The 24,450-nt window shown below is 41.1% G+C and overlaps 1 protein-coding gene across 1 annotated transcript; it reads left to right on the forward strand.

The window, feature by feature from the left end:
- Positions 1–4,595: 4,595 nt before the first annotated feature.
- LOC105449482 lies at positions 4,596–6,856 on the forward strand. The gene is made up of 2 exons (XM_011688739.1): positions 4,596–4,631; positions 4,994–6,856. Exons 1-2 carry the CDS (start codon positions 4,596–4,598, stop codon positions 6,854–6,856), a joined length of 1,899 nt encoding a protein of 632 aa, XP_011687041.1.
- Positions 6,857–24,450: the final 17,594 nt, after the last annotated feature.

Consider the following 24,450-nt stretch of genomic DNA (forward strand, 5'->3'; position numbering starts at 1 on the left):
TCGTGTCCTCCCTCCCACCCGAAATGCTGTCACTACTCGTTACGCGACTCTATGTTAGCAATATTAAAATTCGGCGTTTTTAAGTGAAAAGTGTCGACGACGGAGTCGGGCGAAAATAAATGCGTCGCGCCGCATGTATCGTAAAGTAGCTACGTATACACCCACGCCGCAGGTCCCTCCTTGCCACCCTTCTCCTGTCACCTACACTGTACCCCACCCTTGCGCCTGCATCAGCTTCGTTTCTCCTGTGGCGAGAAACGCGACACGATCAGCGGTGGCTTCATGCACATTCTGTCTGCATGGGTCCATGTATAAAAATAGAATCATTCTTATAATCGAAGAAATCAATCTGCAGGAAATAAAAAAAATAGGTAGAATCTATTATTATTGTAGGAAAGTACTGACAATAATATTACGAAGATTTTCTTATCGAAAGATAAAGCTGCAGTTTAATTTAACGCTTTCAAAGCGTTGTCTTTGTTTAACAAGAATATTGTGCTTTGGAACGTTAAATTAAAGGGCAGCCTTATATTTCGATAAGAGAAATTTTCGAAAGATTATTGTCAGTATAACTTTCCTACAATAATAATAGATGCTAACTATTTTTTTTTATTTCCTGCAGATTGATTTCTTCGATTGGTGTGCTAGTTTTTTCATATTCGAATTTCCTGCAGATCGATTTCTTGCGATTTCTTCGCGCACCATAACGCTTGTTATGCGTGTAGACGATCTCTTCTTATACATATATCTGCAGACATATCCGAGACCTACAGTACGCCAGTTCCGAAGAATGGCCTAGAAGAGATTTCCCAGTGTTATACTATCGGCTTTGCCTTCCGAAAGGTGGCGATCGCTTCTAATCGGTTAAAACCGATAGAGTTGTATTATTGTTCTGAGTGGAACTGTGTTTGAACCTGGATCTTTGGCACAAAAAGCCGACGCGTAGCCTGTCGCGCCATCGATCGCCACATTTATACGATTCATATAAAATCTTACATTATATATACCGCAAAAATCGTTAATTATACCTTTGACTTGTTCTTTAATCATGTCATTTTTGGGGGGATTAAGCTGTGAATTAAAATGATTCTTAGAAATCAGATAATAAAATGAAATAACTGTGGAGTCCTTGGACAATCGCACGACGCGGTGCGCTTAATCTTAACCATTCTGCCAGGCGAACCGTCACTCGGGTCGCGGCAAGGACGGCAGCGACCTTCTCGGCGTCGCAAAAATCCAGCGCGGCGTGCTGCAACACGAAACACGATGCGCTGTAACGCAACAGCAAGAGCCCGGCAATAAAATCAAACTCGGGAGGTCCGGACACTTTTATATTCGCGATCTTTAAAATTCGCGCAGGTTTTTATATCACCGCCGTGCAGCGCCCGCATAAGGAACCTCGCGTTCAACGAGAAAAAAAAAGAATTTTTTTTTCCTCCCGTGTCGTTTTTTTCATGTACAGCCATCGCGTCTATACGGTATCGCGGTAATAACACCGTTAAACGCGCCTCGCGAGACACATGTACTTTGTCGGTAGAGTGCATTGATAGCTAATCGAAATTATATAGCATGTTCGTGAAACCATTTTCGCTAATTTGCTCCGACGTGAATTAAAATAATTCCCGGCGTTCTTAAGTTTTCCAAAACACGTCTGCATCTCTTATCTCGACCCGTGAAACGTCATCAGGGTAAAGAGAGATCCATGGGCGTCGTCAGGATTTCTCAAGATATGTTTCAAACTTTAATATATTCTTGCTCGTTTTCAAGTATATACTTTATTGCTGCAACATACTTATCATATATAGATTTTTTCATATATTTTATGTTCCTTTGTATTTTTATGTATATTTTATTAATCTTCTGTAATTGCTTATCGCACAATTTTTATATCCACTGCACCTTACTCACTTGCTATAATATTTATTTTTAATATTTAAAAAGAAATGTTTGATAAAATCTTTATTGCAGATACTTTTCACAAACAAATTCTCTCTCCCGCCTCCAGCCTGTGAATGTAAAGCAGTGCATCTTCTCGCATGTCTCTTGCGGCGCCCATGGCAACTCTCTGTGCGCCCTTTCTCCCGTGCATGTCGCCGGGCAATCGCGTAATAAGAGATAAATTAAGCGTTTATGTTCGCGCGCGCATCAGCGGTGGCCGCTATCTCGCGGCCGCGGATTCCCCGGCACGTGAGAAGCACGCACGCCTAATTGCCGCTGGGATGGCCGTCGAATGCTTAAAACGCTCGCAGTGTCGAACGGCTCATTACGATCGCTCCCTCGTTTCTCGCGGCACCCGAGGAATGTCCTTCCGCGCGTCGATTCTCCGGATTTTTTTCCCAATCTTCTCGAGCGTGCCTTATCTCGGCGGATTCGAAAATCGATTTTTCCGATCGCATTTTTTAACAGACGATTAATCTCTGGAACGTCACGAACGCACTGATTAGAGAAAAAAATGGTTGCAATTACCATAATGTATATATTTTTATATATATTTGTTTCGTAGAACTATAATAAATAGAATTATTATTACTAAAATTATATTACTAAAATATAGTAATAGCTCTGAAAATGGGACTCCTAACCATAATTTATTTTACCGCGCAATTATAGTTGCAAATACCAAACACTTTTCTCTCGGTGCGTCAACATTGTTTTCGCACCCGAGACCTGGCGTGAAACCCATCGCTCAAGTTCGCACGACCGAAGTCACGTACAGCCTCCACGATGATCACTGTAATCATAATGCATACGAATGTAGATGATTGTCCCTGCGTATACAAGTATTTCAAATGTGGATACCATTGACGGCACAAAAAAGAATGGTTTATAAAATTGCTTCAAGGTTCGCATTAAATAGTCACGAAATTCCTGAACTCTGACGCGGAGGACTGCACAAATAAACCAGATAACGAAGAGATGTTTTTTTCCCCCCTCCTCTGGGTGATTGTTATCTGAATTCTCGCGCTCCGCGTAAACGTCGATACTTGTTTTCTTCCGCGTGGTTTCCCACCTATACGGAGACCTCGCGCGACGATTCCGCTTCCCTTCCGTCGATCGTCGTGTCGATGCAACGGCTCGCCATTGTTTGCAAATGCGAGTCCCGGGCGCGTAATGGTCCCGGCATTATTAGACTTAGGATTTCTATGTTTGGGCGATAATCTCGCCTGTACCGCGCCCCGGGATCTTCACGGGGAGCGAGGATCCCGATAGACCGTTCGCTCCCGCATAAATATCGTATTCGCGACGTTGTGCGCGGCTCCTTGCCCCGCGCGACTCGTCAAGGTCGCGTTTACAAAGAATTCGAGCACGCAGGTACCTTATATTACACTCGCAGTAGTAGCCACGTATCTTATTATACGTGCGGCTACTATTATATTACATTACATAGGTGTATAGAACCCACGGCGCGAGAACAGTGAGAGGAAATCGATTAAGAACGCGATCGATAACTAGCGACTAAAAATCGGAACGGACGGTAATTATCCGCGTCCTCTGGGCAACGCGTAATTCATGCTCGGAATTGAAAGTCACGGAACGTGTCATATATGATAATAAATAGTAAGAGAACGTACAATGCGTTATAATTAGTCTATTATTGAGATTAAGACTTAGAAGAGTCATGTTGTCATTTTGTTGCGCGCACATAAAATGCATTTATATAAAATAATTTTATATAAATAATATAAATAATTTTATATAAAATAATAGGGATTTCCTCCAAGGTCGCTTTAAAGAATTAATTATATGTACAATCTAGATCGAAATAAATAAATAACCTGATTTAGCATTGTAAAGTCATAATAAAAGACAATAATAATTTGAACTAGACCGCGTGTATGAATAACACAAATAAATTCGAGAGCGCCTTCTACGTTGAAAATTCTATATAAATTCTAATTTTTAAATCCATTATTCAGCTATTTAAACTGCACGCCGAATCAATGTCAGACTTGCGACGCAATCATCATTAGCTGAAACTGAAATAGCGAGATCACAATTGATCTTCAATTCTTAATAAACCGACGCTTATAAGCATTTTAAAATAACGTAGAAGGCACTCTCGAATTTATTTTTGTCATAAGAAAAGATTGTGAGATTTTATTAATTTTAGCCTCTCAAATGTGTTGGACGCAAAACGAATCTCCTTGTTCCATTCTCCACGCAGTCGAGTTACATTCTCGTATAGCTGCAAAAAAAAAATTTCGAGAGATTCAGAGATTCGAAGAGTTATACAGGAAGTAATGCGCCACGAAGTCGAGACGTGTCCGCGACGGGTCCGCCGTAAAAATATACGAGATTTTCATCGCGAGCGGCTGTCGTTGGAGGACTTTACGAGCGACCACGTCGGGCAATTTATAAATCGCGCGGATGCACACCTGCCTGCGTCCTTCGTGCAAAACGCGGGGACGCATAAAAGCGGTTTATCGTCTCTCGGCATGGATTCGACACGATCGCGCCGTTGTTCGCGTTTTTCTTCTCATCTCTCGGGAGGGAGGCGGAGGGATCAACTAAGACATTCGCGAGCTTGTCCGCCGGTTCCGCGTGCGTTTAACGACGTCAGAAAAGATGCGCGATTAAAATGTTATATCCTGTAAATGTTACACCCCGGGCTCTTCACGTTGGATATTACGGTAATTCGGACGACGATACAGCTTCATTTGCGTGCTTTTATTTATTCATTCCAAACAAAATTTATATTAAGGTTCAATTATGCTGCGAGGGGAGCGATCGCGTAATAAAGAGAGTGGAAAACATCAAACGTTTAGTTTACGCGTTCAGTTTTGATAATTTTGATATAAATACAATTTTTTTCACAAATATATGTCCTGTTTTAATGTGTACCTATTCAATCCTTACAATTAGTCACATTATTAATTCTAATTGTAAGAGACAAATTGGGAATTGATTTTTTATTTATGAAATTTTATTATGAAATAAATACCTTTCTGAGACAATCGAAATTGCAATACTTAGCAATCGTGTGGTTTTTCAGGTACTGCTTCAGGCGGCACTAGTCTGGGAGGAGGCGCGCGGCGCTCCGGCGAAGAAGGGCGATATTCTTGCCGGTACGGAATTCCTCTCGGTCTTCATAAACGGCGCTATGGCGACGCCGCCGCCACGACGCCGGGGCTTCCGACCGCGTGGCGGTCACCAAGCTGTGGCAGCGAGCGATAGCGCGACCGCCGAGTCGCATCAGCACGAGGCATCGTCGATCTACCGAATATCTCGGACGAACCCGGCGAGCGGCGGCCGGCCGATCTCGGTGTCGCGGCCGCAGACGAGCGGCCGCGAGGAGGTCGTCCGTTTCTATCCCATAAATCAAAAAACGCTGGAGAACCGGCAGCAGAATCTGGCGTCGTTGATCGACGATCTGAGCACGCCGGGCGGCATAAGCTCGACGCGACTGACGCCCTCGAGCGCGGCTACGACGACGATGACGAGCGCGCCGACGTTGGCCCACCAGGATCGAACGATCTCGAGGTCGAACGGGACCAACGGATCCGCCGCCGTCGGCAGAGGTGTCAGCCGGCAGAAGGTGATTGGCGTCAGCGTCACGTCCACGGTTGAGGCCACGCCGTACAAAGTGCGCGTCGAGCATTACGACAGCGCGGACGCCGCAGTGGTTACGCGACCACCGAGTTTAGAATCTGCGGCGAATAGAGAAATTACTAGAGAGCCCATCAGGGAGTCAACTAGAAGCACGGCGAGGGGTACCAGCAGACCGCCGACGCCGCCGTCGTCCACGACTACGACGACGACGACCACGACGACTACGATGACGACGGCGACGCCGCCGCCGCCGGGTCGATTCGTCACCGAGGAACTCAGCAACATCGTCTCGGAGTCGAACAGAAGCGAGTTCTCCGTGGACGAGGACTTGCCGAGAACGAGTTGGCGCAGCCGCGTGACCATGACCCCGCGAGTTCACGTCCCCGCGAAGAGTCACCAGGACGAGGAGGCCAACGAGGCCGCGCGGATCATCGACGTCGACGCGATCACCCTGCCGACGGAGGAGAATTACGAGCTGCCCGTGGAGAACTCGGAACGGCGGGAGTTGAACGAGGAAGTGCCGGAGATATCGACGGATCGGCTTCAAGGGCGCAAGATGGGCCGTCACTACGACACGTCGCTCTACAACCGGTCGGGCCCGAAGGCTTACGGCCAGTCGTCGAAGGCGTACAAATCGCCGCGGACCTACAACGAGCCGGCCAAGGTGTACGGCGAGCCGGCCAAGGTGTACGGCGAGCCCGAGCGTGTGTACGGAGAGCCGGCTAAGGTGTACAGCGAGCCAGCTAAGGTCTACAGCGAGCCAGCCAAGGTCTACAGCGAGCCCGCGAAGGTCTACGGCGAGCCGGCCAAAGTCTACGGCGAGCCGGAGAAGATCTACTCCGAGCCGTCCAAGATCTACTCGGAGCCGGCCAAGATCTACTCGGAACCGGCCAAGATTTACTCGCAGCCGGCCAAGGTGTACGGCGAGCCCAGCAAGGTGTACGACTCCGAGGGTCAGCCGGTGGACCGTCAGCAGGAGAACGGCGAGCCCGACGAGCAGAACTACGAGATCGACGAGTCGGTCAGCGTCGGCAGCAACGGCAACGTCCACGGGCCGCAATTGGTCGTCACCGAGGAGACCCCGGGTGCGTCCGGCGAGGACGGTCACAAGGTCGGCTACGTGGTGGAGGGCAGGAATTACCGGAAGTACCGGGTCGAGGAGAGAACGCCGGACGGCTTCATCGTAGGCGAGTACGGCGTCGTGAGCCACGACGACGGCTCGCTGCGCGGCGTCAGATACACCGCCGACGGCACCATCAATCCCCAGCTCATCTACGACGCCCTGATGAAGTTCCTCGCGTTGTGAGCGCCCGTGGATAAACGGGAAGAAAGTGAAAGGAAGAGAGAGAGAGAGAAAGAGACGAATCGACGAGTCGTCGCCGATACCTCGGGAGAGGATCACGCAACGCCGCTGGACCGATTTCCTCACGTATAATCCGTGCTGTGTTTCAAAAATCAAGAATAATTCGATCTGGCTGTAATTGCAACGATCCACGCGATATCGTCCGTCTTGCAATCGTCCTGTAGACAATGGGGTTCTAGTCTAGACCCATTCAATGTCAGCTAATGATGGGTTACGGAAACCATTGTTTCTTTCTTCAGGAAGACTCGATCCCGCGATGATGACGACGACGACGACGGCGAGTTGTCGGCGCGAGTTGCGGACTCCCTCGAGGTGCCTTCGGCGATGTCGTCGACGAGAGACGAACACGACTGATTCTTTTGCTCTTGCCAACTCAACTGCCTCAACAATTAATTTTAAGGACAACGATTTTAGGATCTAAGGAAGAGTTCGACCGTTCGACCGAAGACAATCTGCCGCCGACCAGCGGGAACCCGAAAGGTCGACCGGGACCGACGCACGAAAGTCGAATCTCGAATGCTCACAGTCATTGCGAAACGCTTGACAGATGAAAGTTACTCTTTGGGCGGCGAAAGTACGAACTTTTGTGTGCGGTGCTGCTCGATGGCCTTTGACGATTGTGGCAGCCGATCGAAGTGGCTGTCGAACGTTTTTCTTACGAGCTATTCGCGAGAAACATTCAAGTGAGAAACGCGGCTACTCGCGGGCCACTGGAGATAGGATTTCGGTGCGTCGAGAAGCTTGCGCTTCTCTGCTTGACACGCATCGGCTTGGACGATTTTTTCAATTTTAACGTTTAATATCGACGACGTTGGTAATTTTTCGTTTGCAAATTTCACACGACGTTCGACGTGGTATTTACATTTGCCTGCAGGCGCGATAACAGATTCGTATGACCGTCGTTTCGTTATCATAACTGCAGTATAGGAATTAAAATGGGAATCGTGCCTGACGGAACGCACAAATTGTCGAAGAGAGAATTGTTGTCTAATCCCGATGCGATATCGGCGCGACTGGAGATTGATTTTTAAGCTTACACCGGCAACGATTCCCTGCACGTGCGTATATCGAGACGTGTCTTCGCAACTGAATATCTCGTATAACGAGAATCCCACCTTTGTGCACTCGTCGAGGATGTACCCGCGACGGACCCTCGATCCCTGATCTCTGATCTTTGATCTCCGGTAAGAAAGAAATCTCGAGTCGCACTCGCTCTGCCGAAGGCTCGGATTCCAAATATTTTGACTGCAACGAATACTTTGGCTGGCTTCAACACGCATGCGTTTCGTCGGAAGGACTCGCATCGGGACACAGAAATAATCCGATGTCCTGCCGGTGATCTTTTCAAACTTTTTCGTATAATAAACATCAGAGATCGTCGATCGATTGATACGATGCGATCTCGCGTGACACGAAAGAATGTCTTTTCTTGTATATTGAAGAGATACGTTGTCACCGTGTCAAGAGATCTGCATTGATCAGCGATTAATTTAATCGCCGAAGGGAACTTAACAAATTATTTGCTGTTGTGCCGCGGTTAACGCTAGAACGGTCGGAATTTTTTCTCATCGCTTTTAACGCATACAAGAAATGTTTAGATCCAGATTATTTAAATGTCCTGTACTTCAAGGCATTTAATAAAAATGTAAAAAATAAAACAAATATAGCGCTTAAATAAGATACTCTATCACGAGATATGTCGAAATATCTATTGTTAGCGGATGAATCGACCGCGTCCGAATGTTCCAACGTTTGACAGCCTCCGAAATCATTGACTGAGAGTCCCCTTCGTGCGCTTTTATCGCGGTCACGCTTCTGCGATGAAGAGGTAGATGATGGAAGTTGCAACTGCCAGGGCCCTCGATCGACGGTTCCCTAAATTAGCCGGCGGGGCCCCGCAGCTGCGATGGACGGGACCGACTTGTCGCGGCAGCGTCTCCGCGCGCGTATCCTAGCTCCGTAAGTTCCCTAGATCTTAAGGCTGACAAAGGAAGTATCTCATCATCAGCGGGAAAGCTCGTTCTTTTTCTCCTCCGTAACGTCGATTGTATTATTTAGCGATTACAACTGTAGCTCGTTCTCTCACATTACCTCAGTCCTTTGAGATAGTTCCTCTCGCCACGCAATATCGAGCGAGCACACTCATACTCTAAGCGCGAGTAACATTTCCGCGAAACTCGCGAGAAACATGTATACGGGGTGTTCCGAAATCGTCTTCGCTTCTCCGATGAGCCGAGCGTTTACGGGAAGGTAAATTTCGAGTTCGTCGACGGAAAAGATAGAAACACACGTAATTGAAAGCAGCGACGTTAATTTCTGGGCAGCTTGTATGCGGGCATATCTCGCGTATTGCTCACGTTTGTAGACTGTAAAGGTCTCGATTATATTCTACCTTACTCTCCCGTATGTACATTTCTAAAGCGTTTCAATATATTACAGACGGTATCTTTAAGAAAATCCTCTCTTGTATAAGACATGCATCCTAGATAATATTTACTATAGAAATACTATGTAATGCTGTGTGTGCAAGCCACCGCCATTTTTCAACAGCAACTTTGTAATAAATCCATTGCCATAAAGAAAGTATCCCTGATTATTACGACCTGAGCAAAATTCATCAGCGAATTTATGAATTTATATCGAATTATTCCTAAACATGTTAGTTTTATTATATCTTTCGTAATTCTTTTTCAATGTTCCATTTTTTGGGCTGTGGAGCACTAAAATGAATTGTTCTAAAAGATCTTTGTAGAAAATTGAAATATAAGAATTTGTTACATTATTATATAAATCTTAAAATTCTATATTCCAATTTATGCTATTTATGCTATAAATCTTAAATATTCTATATTCTAATTTATGCTATTTATTTAATTTACATTTAATTTGTGCGTATTTAATTTGTACAGATTATTGAAACAGTTCGACCTATGTTTACTAAGGCTTTTTTTACTCACAAGATATTATATCTACAAATGCTGAATGCTTTTTTGTGAACAACCTACATACTTTACTAATTTATATCCGTACAAAAAACTTCGGTAGTCGAATGTTTTAATAATATAAAGCTAAGTATGCACCATTTCGACGAAAAAATTTTGATCGAAGATCCTGTTATTTACCAGCGTAAAGGATGATTTATGGTTCTGTTGCTACCGGGAAGGTAAATCAATAATGCACGCATTGATGAATGTGATCAGCGAAAATAGGGGGTCATTGATCGCAGATACATGTACGAACTTAAGACGAGGTTCTCGGCGCCCGTTTATGTACATTTACCGTACATAAATGGTTTTCACGGAATACACGAAAGCCCTAGTTAGCTTCATAGCCCTGAGGATGTACATAAATGTATACGTCGGATTACGACGGAATACGAAGTACGAATCGTATTCATGCTCGCGGCGAGACAATCGCGACTTTTTCAATCGAGAAAATTTGCTATCAAGCACTTTGGCATCTCTTTAATTACCGATGCTGAAACTTTTTTTTATTTTACGTTTTTATTAATGGTTTGAAAATAAACAAATGAACATCGTGACGCATCTGATAACTATTTTTACCGATTTCGAACGCAAATAGGTCCATCATCAGCGTTATACGTTAATTGATTAAGAAGTCAGTGCTGCCGAGAAATTAAGTACGTATTAAAAATGAAGTTGAACCTTTCAGAAACTTTTAGTTGCGTGCGTAACAACCATAACTCCCTCTCTGCATGACTTGTAGCGAATAAAAAGGAAAGGATTATTCGGATCACGACCGTCGTTGAAATTTTCACGTTTGCACATAATGGAGCCACTTAAGACTTTAGTGCTATCAAAGAGAGGATAATGCATGTTTTGATACGAGCGTTTGCTGCAAGTTAGAGATTATAGCAATTAAGTAAGCAGCTGTTTAAACATGGAAACTTTCGATTAAATTGATCTTGGAGATCGAAATCTTGTGCTACCGAACATGCACAGAGAAAAAAAAATGGTAAACGAGGGTTTTCTCCCTTTGTGAATACCTCACATAATCCTCTTTCTTGCGACCTAATAATCGCACTAATAATACTCGTATAAATCACGCGATAATTTCACTGTGATCAATGTCGGTGCTGGATCAGAGGGCGGGGCGACATTAATAACAGCGTCCTGCCGGGATGCTTCCATTGAAGAAATATTGACAGTTCAATGTTTCATCAGCAGCAACTTTTATTGCAAGACTCTTGGAGTGCTGGACTCTTTGTAATGAAAGGAGATCATTTTATCTACAACGTTTTATAGATTATACAGAATTTTAATTATCATAAATTAGGAAGACCGTCAATAATTATTGATTTTTTTAATCTAATTATAATTCTGGATATTAAAACCTTAAAAGCAAGAGGCATTATATATGTCAGATATCAGAAATTTTGACACTTCTATAATAAAAAAAAGAACTTGCCCTATGAAAATTTTAAATTTGTAAACTCTTTGAGAATGAGTTGAGTTGAATAATGTTGAGTAAATAGAAGCTTCGTATTTTATGTTTGGATATTTTAACGTTTATCGATGCAAGACGGCTCTGTTAAAGATTGAATCGTGTTTATACGGATTTCGTTGTGTCAGAAATACTTATAAACTTGACGGCCATCAAGATGCGATCTCCTCTGCGTTTTTACGTGTGCTGTACAAACATCTCTAAGCCGATCTTAATTCCGCCGTAATTATTAAATTCTGCCCGTGGCGATCGAAGAGGCGTTCAGGAGTCCAAATACTCGCGTGCGGCGACATTGACCGGTTATTCATTATCGTGGCGCCAGACAGGAGGTGCTCGTGAGGTACTCGTGCGGTTTGGGGAGTAATGAACGTCCTTGGAGGCCAGGCAATTTTCTCCACCAGGTACCTTCGTCCGCGTCTCGATAACTCGACGATCGCTATCAACGATCTAGCCCGGCGAACAACGATGTCGGAATCATAATCAACATTTTTGTTTTGTTTTTGAAGAATATTCTGGATTTCGTGAAAAAAGCTGACACTTTATAAAAAGCATGTAAGAAATTTTACTTAATTGCATTTGCAATTAGTTATCTATTACTCAGTTATTAACATATAAACATATGTCGGATGTAACTTAAGTACTGACTATTAATTACATAATATTATTCCTTGTAAAAAAAACCTTAGTCGAAAAGTCTTAAACGATTTTTTTCTACAGTGCTAAATAAAACAATCATTACTGCAGTAATTACTGCTTTATATTGACCACTGTAGAGAAAAATGGTGCAATACTTTTCGATTCAATTTTTTATAAAGAGTAGTGCTATATGATTAGTGAGTGCTATTTAAGAACTATTTTTGTCTACAATGCTTAATGAAGCAAAAATTACTGCAATGATGATCGCATTATTTAGCACTGTAGAAAAAAATAGTTCAGGACTTTTCGATTCAGTTTTTTTACAAGGAATAATGCTATGTGATTAGTAGTCGGTATTTAATTACACCTGTATATACTTCTATTTTTCGCGTATGATTAAGTTTATTTATTTAAAAGATAAGGCTTCTTACTGTTTTTTTATAACATTATTATATTGAATTAGTGTCTAATAAAACTTACAAAGGTCTTGGAAATTTTCCTACGTGTTTTCGAGGCCGAACAATTTCATGAATAATGGTAATCATCGGACAACATATGTCGAATGAGAAAGCATCTCGAAATCGATCTGTTCACTGACGCGTATTAATTGGATGAAATATATGCAAATTATACCACGCGTGTGCGGTGGCATCTGCTTTGGTAAATCAATCATAATTTGTCTACAGCGATAATTTATACGTACAACAAAATTTCACCGAATATTTCCATTAAAATGAATTGAATTGATTTGAATCGATCGACATCCGGTTCGATTAATCCGATGTTCCACTTGAATAAATCTTAAATTAGTCTGAGATTACGCTAAAATATTTAACAAATTCAGCCTATCTTTTCTTATTATAAATTTTTTTGTTATTCAAAATTTTTTAGAATTATTTTGATAGGAAATGTTTATAAAAATGAAAATAAACTATAATACTTATAAATGCAAAAGGGTAATAATAACATAAAAATATATTTGTAAAATACATATATAACTTTCTAAAATACATGTAACTTTTCATGTAGCTTTTAAATCTTTTATAAAATAATTTTTGTCCAAAAATATATTTAAAAAAAATTTATACGATATTTTTCCGATCGATCACTGCTCTAACGCTATCCAAACGTGTAGATGGAACCAGGTAACTGTCACCCGAGGCAGGTAGGAGCCGGTAAGTTAGCGGAAGGTCTTACCGCTACACGGTCGGATTACCGATGCGGCGTGTGCTCGATTTGAAAGAGGAATGGCGCGTTCAAAGGAGCAACCGCCGGGGATTCGACGGCGAATAAATATGGTCACGCGACTCGGCCACTCGATGTAGCGCCGGTCCTGACGCGCGCCGTCTGGTCACGCTCCTTATTGTGCAAATAATTGAAACACTAATCCCCTTTGCCCTCGCGTTGACAGTCAGGACGTGATCGGACGTGGCGCGACGACCCGACGTTATTTAGGAGTGCGTGCTCGAGGGGGTGCGACCCCGGAACGGGATGAGCGCCGTAAAAATGGAAGCGCAAACGCACTCACCCCGCGGGGGTACACGTGACTCCGATACACTTTCGCTTTAAACTATCGCCCACGACTGTCTCGTATATTTGCTCGCGACAGAAGATACGTTAGATTGCTCTGCAGTTGAAAAAACGAGAACCGCTCGCGCGATTCTAGAGATGGAGGATTAAAGGATTGATGCGCAAAAGGCAGGGGATCATGGGTCTTAGAAGTTGAAATGAAAATATATATGAGGATTATATATATCAAAATATCGAAAAGTGTAGAGAATATGAAAATAGAATATATAGAGTGAAATTCTTCGCTTTTATTGAAAAATTCAGAAATCAAAAATTTATTTTAACTTAAAATAATTTAGGATTCCAAATATTCTATAATTTAATAACATCTACATTTTTATTCTACAATGAAGAGATTTTAGAATAGAATAATTAATGGATTTCTTAATTACAACTTACAAAACAATTTCATAAGAAGTTTACAAGATTTTATAGTTCTAAGATAAATCAGTACAGCCTAAAATTAGCGTCAGATTTTGTTAAAATCCTTTTCTTTTTCTTTCTTTAAGTCCTTTTTCTTGGGTCCTTATAATATTTCCGCAGTTCGCATTTCGGCAGATTTGATGACAGAGATTGCCGATATCGTAGACGTATACAAAGCCATGCTACAAGCCGGTATAATTCTTAGTTCTACGGTACCAAACGACCGGCAAGCTAGGCAAATGCGAAAGAAATGCCCCTTGGAGAGCGCCCTGAATGACCACCTACGGAGGATATAACGAGCGGGAAATTAGTGGTGCGTAAGCCGCTGTACCAAGAGGCTGTACCACCTGTGCGCACCTTCTTACCACCGTCACAACGGGGGAAATATCCACTCGACGGTGAGATAAAGAGGGAGAGAAGGGAAGGCCCGGTACATCCTTCGTCCTTTGCGACTCGTTACTCCTCCCACTCTCTTATTCCACGAACGAAGAAGGATCTCGCAACGCGATCTGGTACAAAGGTATAGTCGAGACGGAGGTATTCAGCCAACGTAGATTCACGATAAAACATTGAATGCCGCGTCCATTCAAAGCCCTATCCGTCCCTCCGCCACTCTTCAACAGCAGCCGATCCCGCTCCCGTGGAGACTCCTTGGGACACGCACGCCCACAAAACGAACGTGGAAATGTCGTCGCATCCCTATCCGGGCGGATCTCCGGCCTGGCGAGGCGACCTGGCTTGAGATCCGATCTAACAACTGCTGCGTGATATAAAGACGAGTGAATTTCGACGACGGTTCTTCAGGTCACCATAACAGTGACAATGGCGTCGAACAAGTTTCTATCTTGTATACGGAAGATCTGCTTAACGTTTTACTATTCCAAGCGACGTCTATACATGACGTTTCCGTCAAATTTATGTCAAAGATTTAATGCGAAAAACTTTTAATAACGTTGTTTAATTGAAGGATCCGTAGTCTCTAAATTTTTTAGAGTGACTTTTCACTCTTTTGGAGTAAATCTCACTTCTAAAGAGTGAAAATTCTGCCACTCAAGTGGCAGTATTTTCAATTTTTTGAAGTGAGATTCACTCCAGAAAATTTAGAGAGTATACAATGTTACGTTACGTTCGATGACCGTGTAATTGAACCTTAAAAACTGATGGCCTTAAAAGATACTAGATATAAATACTATACTTTCCGTCGTGTTATATATATGCGATATCTTTTTGTCCAATTACCTTTTCAGTTATCATATTAAAATGTGTGCATCAACCGCCTCATAAAAATATATAAAGTCTTATGGGGTCTTAAAATACACGTCATATCCAGAGACTGTATCCGTCTTTCGGCGAAGAAATCTGAAGTGCAATCAAGCTCGCTGCAGCCCGCTTATCGAGCAACAAAGACCATCATGAGCGACCGCAATAAATTCAGCCAGGTTCTCGACGGCCGTATAAATATCGTCCGAGCAAATAGTTATTAAGTGGCGACTCGGGAATTTGGTTTTCTCTCGATTCGCGTACGCGGCTAACGCGCCCCGCGTTCATCGGCAATTATCTCACGCTCGGCAATTAAAGTCGCGCGGCGAGATAAGCGGGTCTCCGTCGCATTTACTGCACCGCATTACGCCGCGCCCCGGCACTCGGGCGTCTCGCTAATTAAGTAAGTCCCGACACGGGCGAGCGCCTTCCATATTTTATCACCGACACCGCGCGTCATCGGCGGGCTATAATGGAGGAGTAATTTGTCACATCGCGCGAGCTATTGAGCGTCGGCGCCATACCAGCGTACGTCGGGCGCGCAGCGTCGGGTCTTAAGTGATTTGTCCTTGCCACCCCGAGGAGCCACCATTATGCGCCGTTGTGAATACAGACGTACGATCGAGAAAGGGAGGACCGCTTCTCGTCCTTCCAGAAAGGACTCGCCAGGCAAAACGAAGACCTTAATGTCGAACGTTACTCGCACTTATGGACGAATCAATCATCGCCCATTGCTAATTTCTCGAGGAAATCTATTCCACTCGATTTTAAGGCCAATTATATTATACGATGAGATTTTCTCCTATTGTCGTATGAAAATTAATAAAGAAATAATAAATGAGTTATAAATTATAAATGAATAATAAAATAATATATTAATAAAAAATGGAACTAATATATAATAATGAAGTAGAGATAATGTAAAGGATTATACATCTAAAGCTTGTTGACATAAATAATTATTTAATGACAAATAAAGCTAGTTCTTTTGGTCAGCAAAAATTTTTTGAAATATTTTACATAGTTCTGTCCCGATCTTGATCACACCGGCCGTGTCGGGCGCTTTATTCTATCTACTAGACCGGTCGGGTCTAAATCCCGTTCTTAGCCAGGCGCTCCTGTTCTTAGTCAGGCGCTCCCGTTTTTAGCCAAGTGCTCCCGATGTGCGAAGTTCAGCAACCGTATTCCCGGTTCGCCACATCGAGCCTGACTCTAAGCTGGGTTGTCCCGACCTCTTCGCCGCGCCGCACGGATGATCCCGTCCGCAAGCGGATGCTCCCGGTGTGCGGATCACATAGTCCCGCTACCGATTGGCGTACTCCTGATCGATTCCGTCTCCGAACCGAGTGCTGCCGGTCTTTCTGTCGTGCCGGTGACAAGCGCCGCGGCGGCCGTGCGGTGTAAGTCGTGTAAGGTCCGTTTTACAATGGCTGCACAGAAAGAACAATTTTGCTGAATCCAGATCTGAAAATAATTTTTGTTCAATAAACAAAATTATTTTGTGCGAAAGTCAAATGATTGCTAAAATATCAAAACGTTTTATAGCAAACGTACTTATCAGTTTTTAACCAATTCTTTTCTTTCTTTTTATTCCAACAAATTATTTTGGTGATTCAATAAAAAATTATTTTCAGATCTGTTTTTAGCAAAATTTTTAGGTCTTTCAATAAAATCGTTCTTTCCGTGTGCGTTCCATTTAACGCTCGCAATGCTCTTGGAACTATTTCATTCTTGTTGTTTATCAAACAAGGACAAATAATGCTCGCGAGCGTTAAATGGAACGCAGCCAATACGTCACGTCGTAAATCGTAAGCCGCGGTAAAACCAATCGTAATTGAATATTCTTCTTATAATCGACTATAATTGATCAATTCTTACGACTTATGACTCCGACGTTATTGTAGAACGGGCCTAACAACGTACTCGGGTACGTGTGCGAATTATTACAGCCAGACGTTTCCCGATTGGCAATTCCTGCTGTTTTCGACGGTTTCCGTCTGCGATTCGGTCCGCTGAATTCTGTAGTAATATGTCATATGATAGGTCGTAAGATTAGTTACCATCGATCAACAGCGGAATCCGATCGTCCGTGCCTAGTTGCGGTTTGCACCTCCGCATGGAAAGAACGATTTTGTTGAAAGGTCTAAAAATTTTGCTAAAAACAGATCTAAAAATAATATTTTGTTGAATCATCAAAATAATTTGTTGGAATATTAAAACTGATAAGTATTGCTATAAAATGTTTTGATATTTTAGCAATCATTTTGACTTTCGCACAAAATTATTTTGATTATTGAACAAAAATTATTTTCAGATCTGAATTCAGCAAAATTGTTCTTTCCGTGCGCGCATGTAGAAAGCAAAGTAACTAATGTGCATAATGTGTTGTTAATAATAAATAAATAATTGAAATAAATTTCGTTACACAAACCGGTGTCTCCGCTTTCTCGAATCTTATTTGTCCTGATGGCGAGCGAATTCCGAGCGACAAAAGAAGCGTATTGTCACGTGATACATACTATGATTGTTATAAAAATACAACACAGAAATTCCTATTTCTCATCTCAATAAACGTTTCCGCGAAGACACGATTGAAAATGTAGGATGAAGTCCGACAAACTTTCCCACAAAACTCACCTGAAAGGCGAAGACATGCGGGCCGCTGACGGCCAAGATGTTTTTGTCTTTCGAGTACCGGGGAGGGCTTTCCCCGACTGAAGAACTTCCCCGACCTCGTGCGTATTCACGCATACGCGCGCACACGCGTGCACGCCATTATTTCTCGAGGCCCTCCGCGAGGTACTTCATCCCTCGCGACGGCTCGCGCTTGCCCCCGGTACCCTCTCGTGCTCCCTTCACGCGAGACAAATATTTATATCGCGAGCACCCGCTGTGCTCGCATTGTGGAATCCGTGTCGGCTACTCTCGCTCCGATTAATTCCTGAGCGAGATGCCGTCTTCCACCTTTGCTTTTTTCCACGCGGGCATGAATTCTCTTCTTTGGATTCGTTAAATTTGATCTTTTGGGAGGTTAATGTTTTTTAAAAAATTTGTAATACAAATTAAAAAAATGTTATAACATTAGCTGAATAAAGAAAAGTTACTTTAAAAAAAAAAACATTAGAAATATATAAATATTACTACTGCTTTAAGAATTCTAGTCATGCAAAAGATAGCAGATATTGTAAGATACACCGTACACTACCACTGACAAATTCTGTTGGAATTATTTGAGCGACTTGCTAAAAATTTCTCAAATAACAAAATAAAATATGTCACAAATTTCTCTTTTACTTATGATTTATACAGATAAGTGTGTGACGCGATAAAGTTGCGTGCTTCATAAATCTGCACACGAAAAGGAATAAAATGTAATTTCATTAAAATGATCTTAGAAAGCGGCGCTTATATCTCGAAGATAGATCAAGCGAACGATTTTCTTCATTTTTATATTAATTCGAAATTACTGCACTGATAATTCCGGACCTGCTGGATGCGTTCGAGTGCGTCGACTGTGCACTCGAGCGTGAATGCGTGGATCGCGCGTCATCGGCTAGTTGACTAATGAGCTCCATATGACGATTGCACGGCACCGCAGCACCGCGGAGTTCTCATGGACGTTCACGTGAGCCACGTGTGTGGAGAGTGTGGTGAGGGTGAGTGCGTTTCGTGCAAGCGGGTTGCATGACGCGCTCTACAATTTCCACCGCAACTTCGTACCTCGGCAACGCTAAAGGCACGGTGCACCCCCTCGTATTTTTTCCGTGCCGACTCTTCACGGTTTTCGATACGTGACAGCACGATAAATTAGTAATCGCCGGCAATACAATTGTTTCGCGTAAGAAAAATGATAGACAATAACGGGGCGTGAGATGTCGGTGTGTAACATTTCTTTTCGCATCGTCTTCTCCGTTCTCTTCTCTGTATCGCTCCGACATCGCAAAATTATATTCTTGAAGAAGGAAAGCAATATGTATCGACAAACAGAACGGATGCAATCCTCAGTTTATTAACTGACATTATTGTAAAACCCGATATAATCGTATATTTAACAAGATTACGAGTTCATCACATTGGGTGTAGCTGCGTTACCCAAATTTGACCACGTTTCAGAATCGTGCGCTATTCCCGGAACATATACATGTATTTACATGTAATTTATTAAGCGTAATGACATAGAATCCCCACAGCACATTGTTGCACGAAGCGCGCCGGCAGAAATTCACACGTGGGGATACGCAGGGGGTACATTCCCCCCCGTCGAACAGGTCGCATGTATATCGCGTATAGTTAAGTATACGTCACGTTGTACCATTGTGGCACGAACGACCACCACAAGGCGCATCGCCGGGCACGTCGCGCGCATGCGGGTGCCGTCGGTGGACGTCGCGGAAGGCGTGGTGATCTGATCTCTTTGGCGGGCGTACATCCCCCTTCCTCTTCGACCCCTAACGGCTCCATTAACACCTGGTACCGCGTCCCTCTGTCCCTCTCGCTCTCCTCTATCTCTCGCGTCATCGAATTCATACCGTACATAAATTTAAAGAGGCAAGTGGATAAAAATGATGCGTCGCATTTAAAATGATTTAAGAATTGATTTAATAATTGACTCTGAAATTTAATAGTTCAGTAATTTGACCGCCGCACGATATTGATATTATGTATTACATATATATTTATTTAGAGACGGACGTTTCAAATATTTTTGAAAAATATTGTCACGCCATTGCATTAAATTCGTAGCATGAGTCGCGTCTAAAAAATTTCGATTTTTAAAATATGTGAAAATTGAGAAAATAAGACAAATGACAACTTTTTAATAGTGAATTTTTGCTAAGACACGCATTCTCTCGCTTTGAGAATATATTTCTTGAAGAAAATGCGGTTAATCGCCGAATCTACGACACATCTTAATTGTATTTTGCGATCTTTAATTAAAAATCGATATGATTCTATATAACATTACATTCGCGGGGCAGATCGCGCGATTCCCAGCCCGTCACTTTTTCGATCACTATAAATCAGACGATATCCAACCGCGCAAGGTCGCGCGGCGCGAAAATAGCGTCGCTTATGGAAACCGCCCACACCCCCCGCGACATACATTCCGCGCGCCATCGGCGAGGCACAAAGGGGGTCCAGGATGACGACGCTCGCTTCCATCTCGACGAGGAGTGCGCCGCTCGTCGTTCGCGAGTCGGGACGGGCATAAATCGTGGCCGCGATAATGGAATTCTCAACGGGGGTCGCATTGACACGGCTGCGAAATGTCGTGTGCCGCGGGGGCGAATAGAGATCAGGCGTCGCAATCGAGGGCGGCGTCGCGGGATGAGGTACTGGCGAAGGAACGATGCTGTATGGACAGCCTCAGTATACAGGCTGTTCCATGTATACAGATTTCCCGTGCTGTAAATTGAATGATAAAAAATATGAATTATATTGAAATATTTAATATTAATATTAAGGAGATTTAATGTATCGGAGAGAAAGATGATTGTAAATTATTTTAATCATCATATATGCGCCTCTTCATACATACATATATCTATGTATATATTTTATTTTAATTAATAATAAAATTTGTTAAAAATTAATAACAACATTTTTCGTCGCTACAACAAGATTAGTTAAATTAAACGAGTTACAAAAAAATTACGCTTAGTCAAAATTCAAGGTCAAGTGTTGTTTATAAAAAAAAATCTGTGAATAAGAAAGAACACCCTGTATACGTGATGTACCTTATATTCGAATGATTAGATTAACCGACGGTAGTCTTCGTGTGAACGCTCTCATACAAGAAACACGTGCGCTCCGTTTTCCCTCCTTTTCCTATATCCTCCCTCGGATTTTTCTCTTCGTCGCGCCATCCCCTGCCTTAGAATGCCGCGTACTATGCTTCGCATGAATCACGTCTCGCCCCGTGTGGATACCTCCTATCCTCCGTTTATCTCGCGTCACTCCGTCGACAAAATTGGAAGATTGATTGATAGCGACCGATTAGTAAAATGTCTGGTTAGCAATTATCTGCTTTCCGCTAATGATACGTACGATAGCAATCTAGGAAAGATAAATGCGAAAGATCTTACTATCCATTTGTACTTGCCAAACTTAATTTGTGAAAAAATCTGTAAATTTTCAATTATTTTTTAACTAAAAAATTATTAATGTCTCAATAATTTCGTTAAAAACTTTTACAAAATATTTTAATATTAATTTTAATTAATAATTATGTTGGTATTTTACATAGGTAAAATAAATTAAAGAAGTATATAATAATAGCAAGTACAAAATTTTTGCAAAGTTTTAACTCAAAACAAAATAATTTTATGATCGCCTTCTACAGTCGAGGATGGATCTTGGTGGATAATAATATTTCTATGTGAATTCTAAACCCATTATTCAGCAATGATTATTGTGAAATATTATTACGTCTCGGTGATCGAATTGATAAAGGCAGTCCTCTTCGGAAAGTCGAGAGGTTCTAGATTTCAACCCTGGCTGAGAATAATACATATTTTTCCCAATAAGTTTTTTAAAGTTTTTTAAGATGCTTATTCGCATTGTATTGTAGATCGATTTAATTCCGGTTTTAGTTTATAATTGTGTTACAAGTCTAAAATTAATTCGGCGCTGTTTAAATGTCTGAATAATGGATTTAGAATATACGTTGAAAATATCATTAGGCCAAGATTCAATCTCCACCGTAAAAAGCGCTTTCAAATTTACTTGTAATATCTACTTATGCAGTCTAGTTTAACTTTATATTGCTTATATATCAAAATAATTTTGTTTTTCTTAAAATATAATTTTATAAAATATTATATTTTATTAATTACAAAGTTATATTTTAACATGCGTGAGCAAATGTATAACCTAACTAACTTTTAAGTTATACTAGTTATACTAGTTATACTATGAATCACTTTCCGCGACGTTTTACGACGTGCCGAAGTGTTTCTCACCATACTTTATGATCCTTACGGCGCCGACTTTTTATGACTGTCTACCAGATGTGCAATTTTGCGAAGGTTTAACAATCATTAGTGCCTCTATATATATATTTTTCCAATATTTTGCTCCAGAGCTCGCTTTCTCTTTGACGCCGCAGGTGCCTATTAACTAAATATTGTTCCGCATTTATTCACGAACATATGATGCGGAATTACGTATCGCAATGCAGTTTGTTTATGGTATTTTAGGAGCCTTTCGGCGTCACTGGAAACTGACCCTTTATTTTTTCTTCTGTTTTTTGTTTTAAGGAAAAGCCACAATTTTTTGGGAAAATCCATAAAATTTAAACAGTTCACTTTTATGAATTTATAGCGATGTTTTGCTCAATCACATTCTTGAAAAAGAAAGAAATAAATAGTATATCAGAAAATATTTGAAATATTCATTCTTTCAATTATAAGGCTCTGCGAAAGAATGTTCTGTGAATCAATTAATAGATTTACATGATTATTACGCCAAAACAGCTGACTTTGAAATTAATTTTATTTGGTTCATACTTTCCTAAAACATTAATATGTCAAAATCAGCGCACACACACATTTATAGTTATAGTGAAAGAATATATATAAGTTGTAAAATTAACATACGCGATTAAAAAAATTTTATAGAACTTGATGTATAATTTGATTAGAAGTTTTTAAAATCAAGATCTTAAGAAATTTATGCATTAATACTATTTATGACTATTTAAGACTACATTATTATTTATAAGTGGTCATTTCTTCACTTCTGCGTCTCATATTCTGTAGCTGCACTTCATAGTTATTGTTAGTTTATATATACCACAATTTATAATTGATATATACATGTATATATTCGGATTTTTTAAAATTAGAAACTTCATTAAACAAATATGTTGCAATTTAATTATATTATTTATATTAATAATTATTTTATTCGATTATATTAAGGCGGTTTATAATAAATTGTTTTATTGGCTTTTATTTCCTTTACTGTTAAATTAGAATTATTATTTATTAGAAAGGTTTTTTACATTAAATTATTTTCAGATACGAAACTGATTAAACATATTTGTTTTTTGACTCTAGTATTTACGAAAAAACGCGTTTTCTTTTCACAAAAGTTTTCGTCGGTGCTATACAGGTTGGACGCGAAGTGGGTAAATCAGCCAGCATCAACTACCTGCGATGCAGCGAGATAGTTAAATCTCACGGCGTTTCCGGAAGCGCTTTGTTTGGCGCGGGCGAGAGTATTGAATGACGTGCGTTTTCAAACTAAAGAAGCACTTCGTCAAAAGGCGAATCGCTCGGGCGAGGACACGAATGAAATGGGGAAGGCGAGCGTCGAAACGCCGTCGGTAGAAATTCGAGAAGCCGAGGAGAGGCGAAATGGGAGCAAACGACGGGGGTACTCGTTAACAGGGTAAGAACCGGCGAAAAAAGGCGCGCAACTTGAAAGGGATGGCGAGATTTTGTCAGAAGGATACGAGACATTGTGTTTCGACGAAGAGTAAGTGAGACGGAAAAGTAAGAATTATATAAGAAAGGAAAATAGAAAAATAGTAGATAATATTTAAAAAAAAGAAATTATAATGTAGGACGGTAAATATAATCTACGTATAGCAAGTGGAAACGCATGGATAAATTGCAATGTTCTTAATTTTTGTATTTAATTCTCTCTGAAATATTTTAATACGTTTTTTTTTCCTTAAACTGTGTAATATAAAATATAATTATAAAAATAATTATTAATTAATTTGTAACTTATAAAAATGCGCACTATATGTTACGTAATTCATTAATATTTTACTAATACTTAAAATGAAAAATATGAAATTAATTGGTTTTTATTTCAAATGACTCAAATAATGGAAACGCATAGATAATTTGCAATGTTCTTAATTTTTGTATTTAATTCTCTCTGAGATATTTTAATATGTTTTTTTTCCTTAAACTTAATATACTATACTATAATTAATTAATATTAATATACTATAATAACTTAATATAAAATATAATTATAAAAATAATTATTAATTATTTTGTAACTTATAAAAATGCATACTATATGTTACGTAATTCATTAATACTTCACTACTTAGAATGAAAAATACGAAATTAAATGATTTTTGTTTCAAATGACTCAAATAATCACAAACGGGAAAAACTTTACGCGGGACAAGCAATGATTTTTTAATCTCCACTGATAATAAT

This window comes from Wasmannia auropunctata, unplaced genomic scaffold (genome assembly GCF_000956235.1).
Source record: "Wasmannia auropunctata unplaced genomic scaffold, wasmannia.A_1.0 LD336076.1, whole genome shotgun sequence".
Lineage (NCBI taxonomy): Eukaryota > Metazoa > Arthropoda > Insecta > Hymenoptera > Formicidae > Wasmannia > Wasmannia auropunctata.

Coding starts and splice junctions, on each gene's coding strand:
- LOC105449482 (XM_011688739.1), top strand. CDS start 4,596: ATGTTACACCCCGGGCTCTTCACGTTGGATATTACG. Junction 4,632..4,993: donor TCTTCACGTTGGATATTACG/GTAATTCGGACG, acceptor GTGGTTTTTCAG/GTACTGCTTCAGGCGGCACT.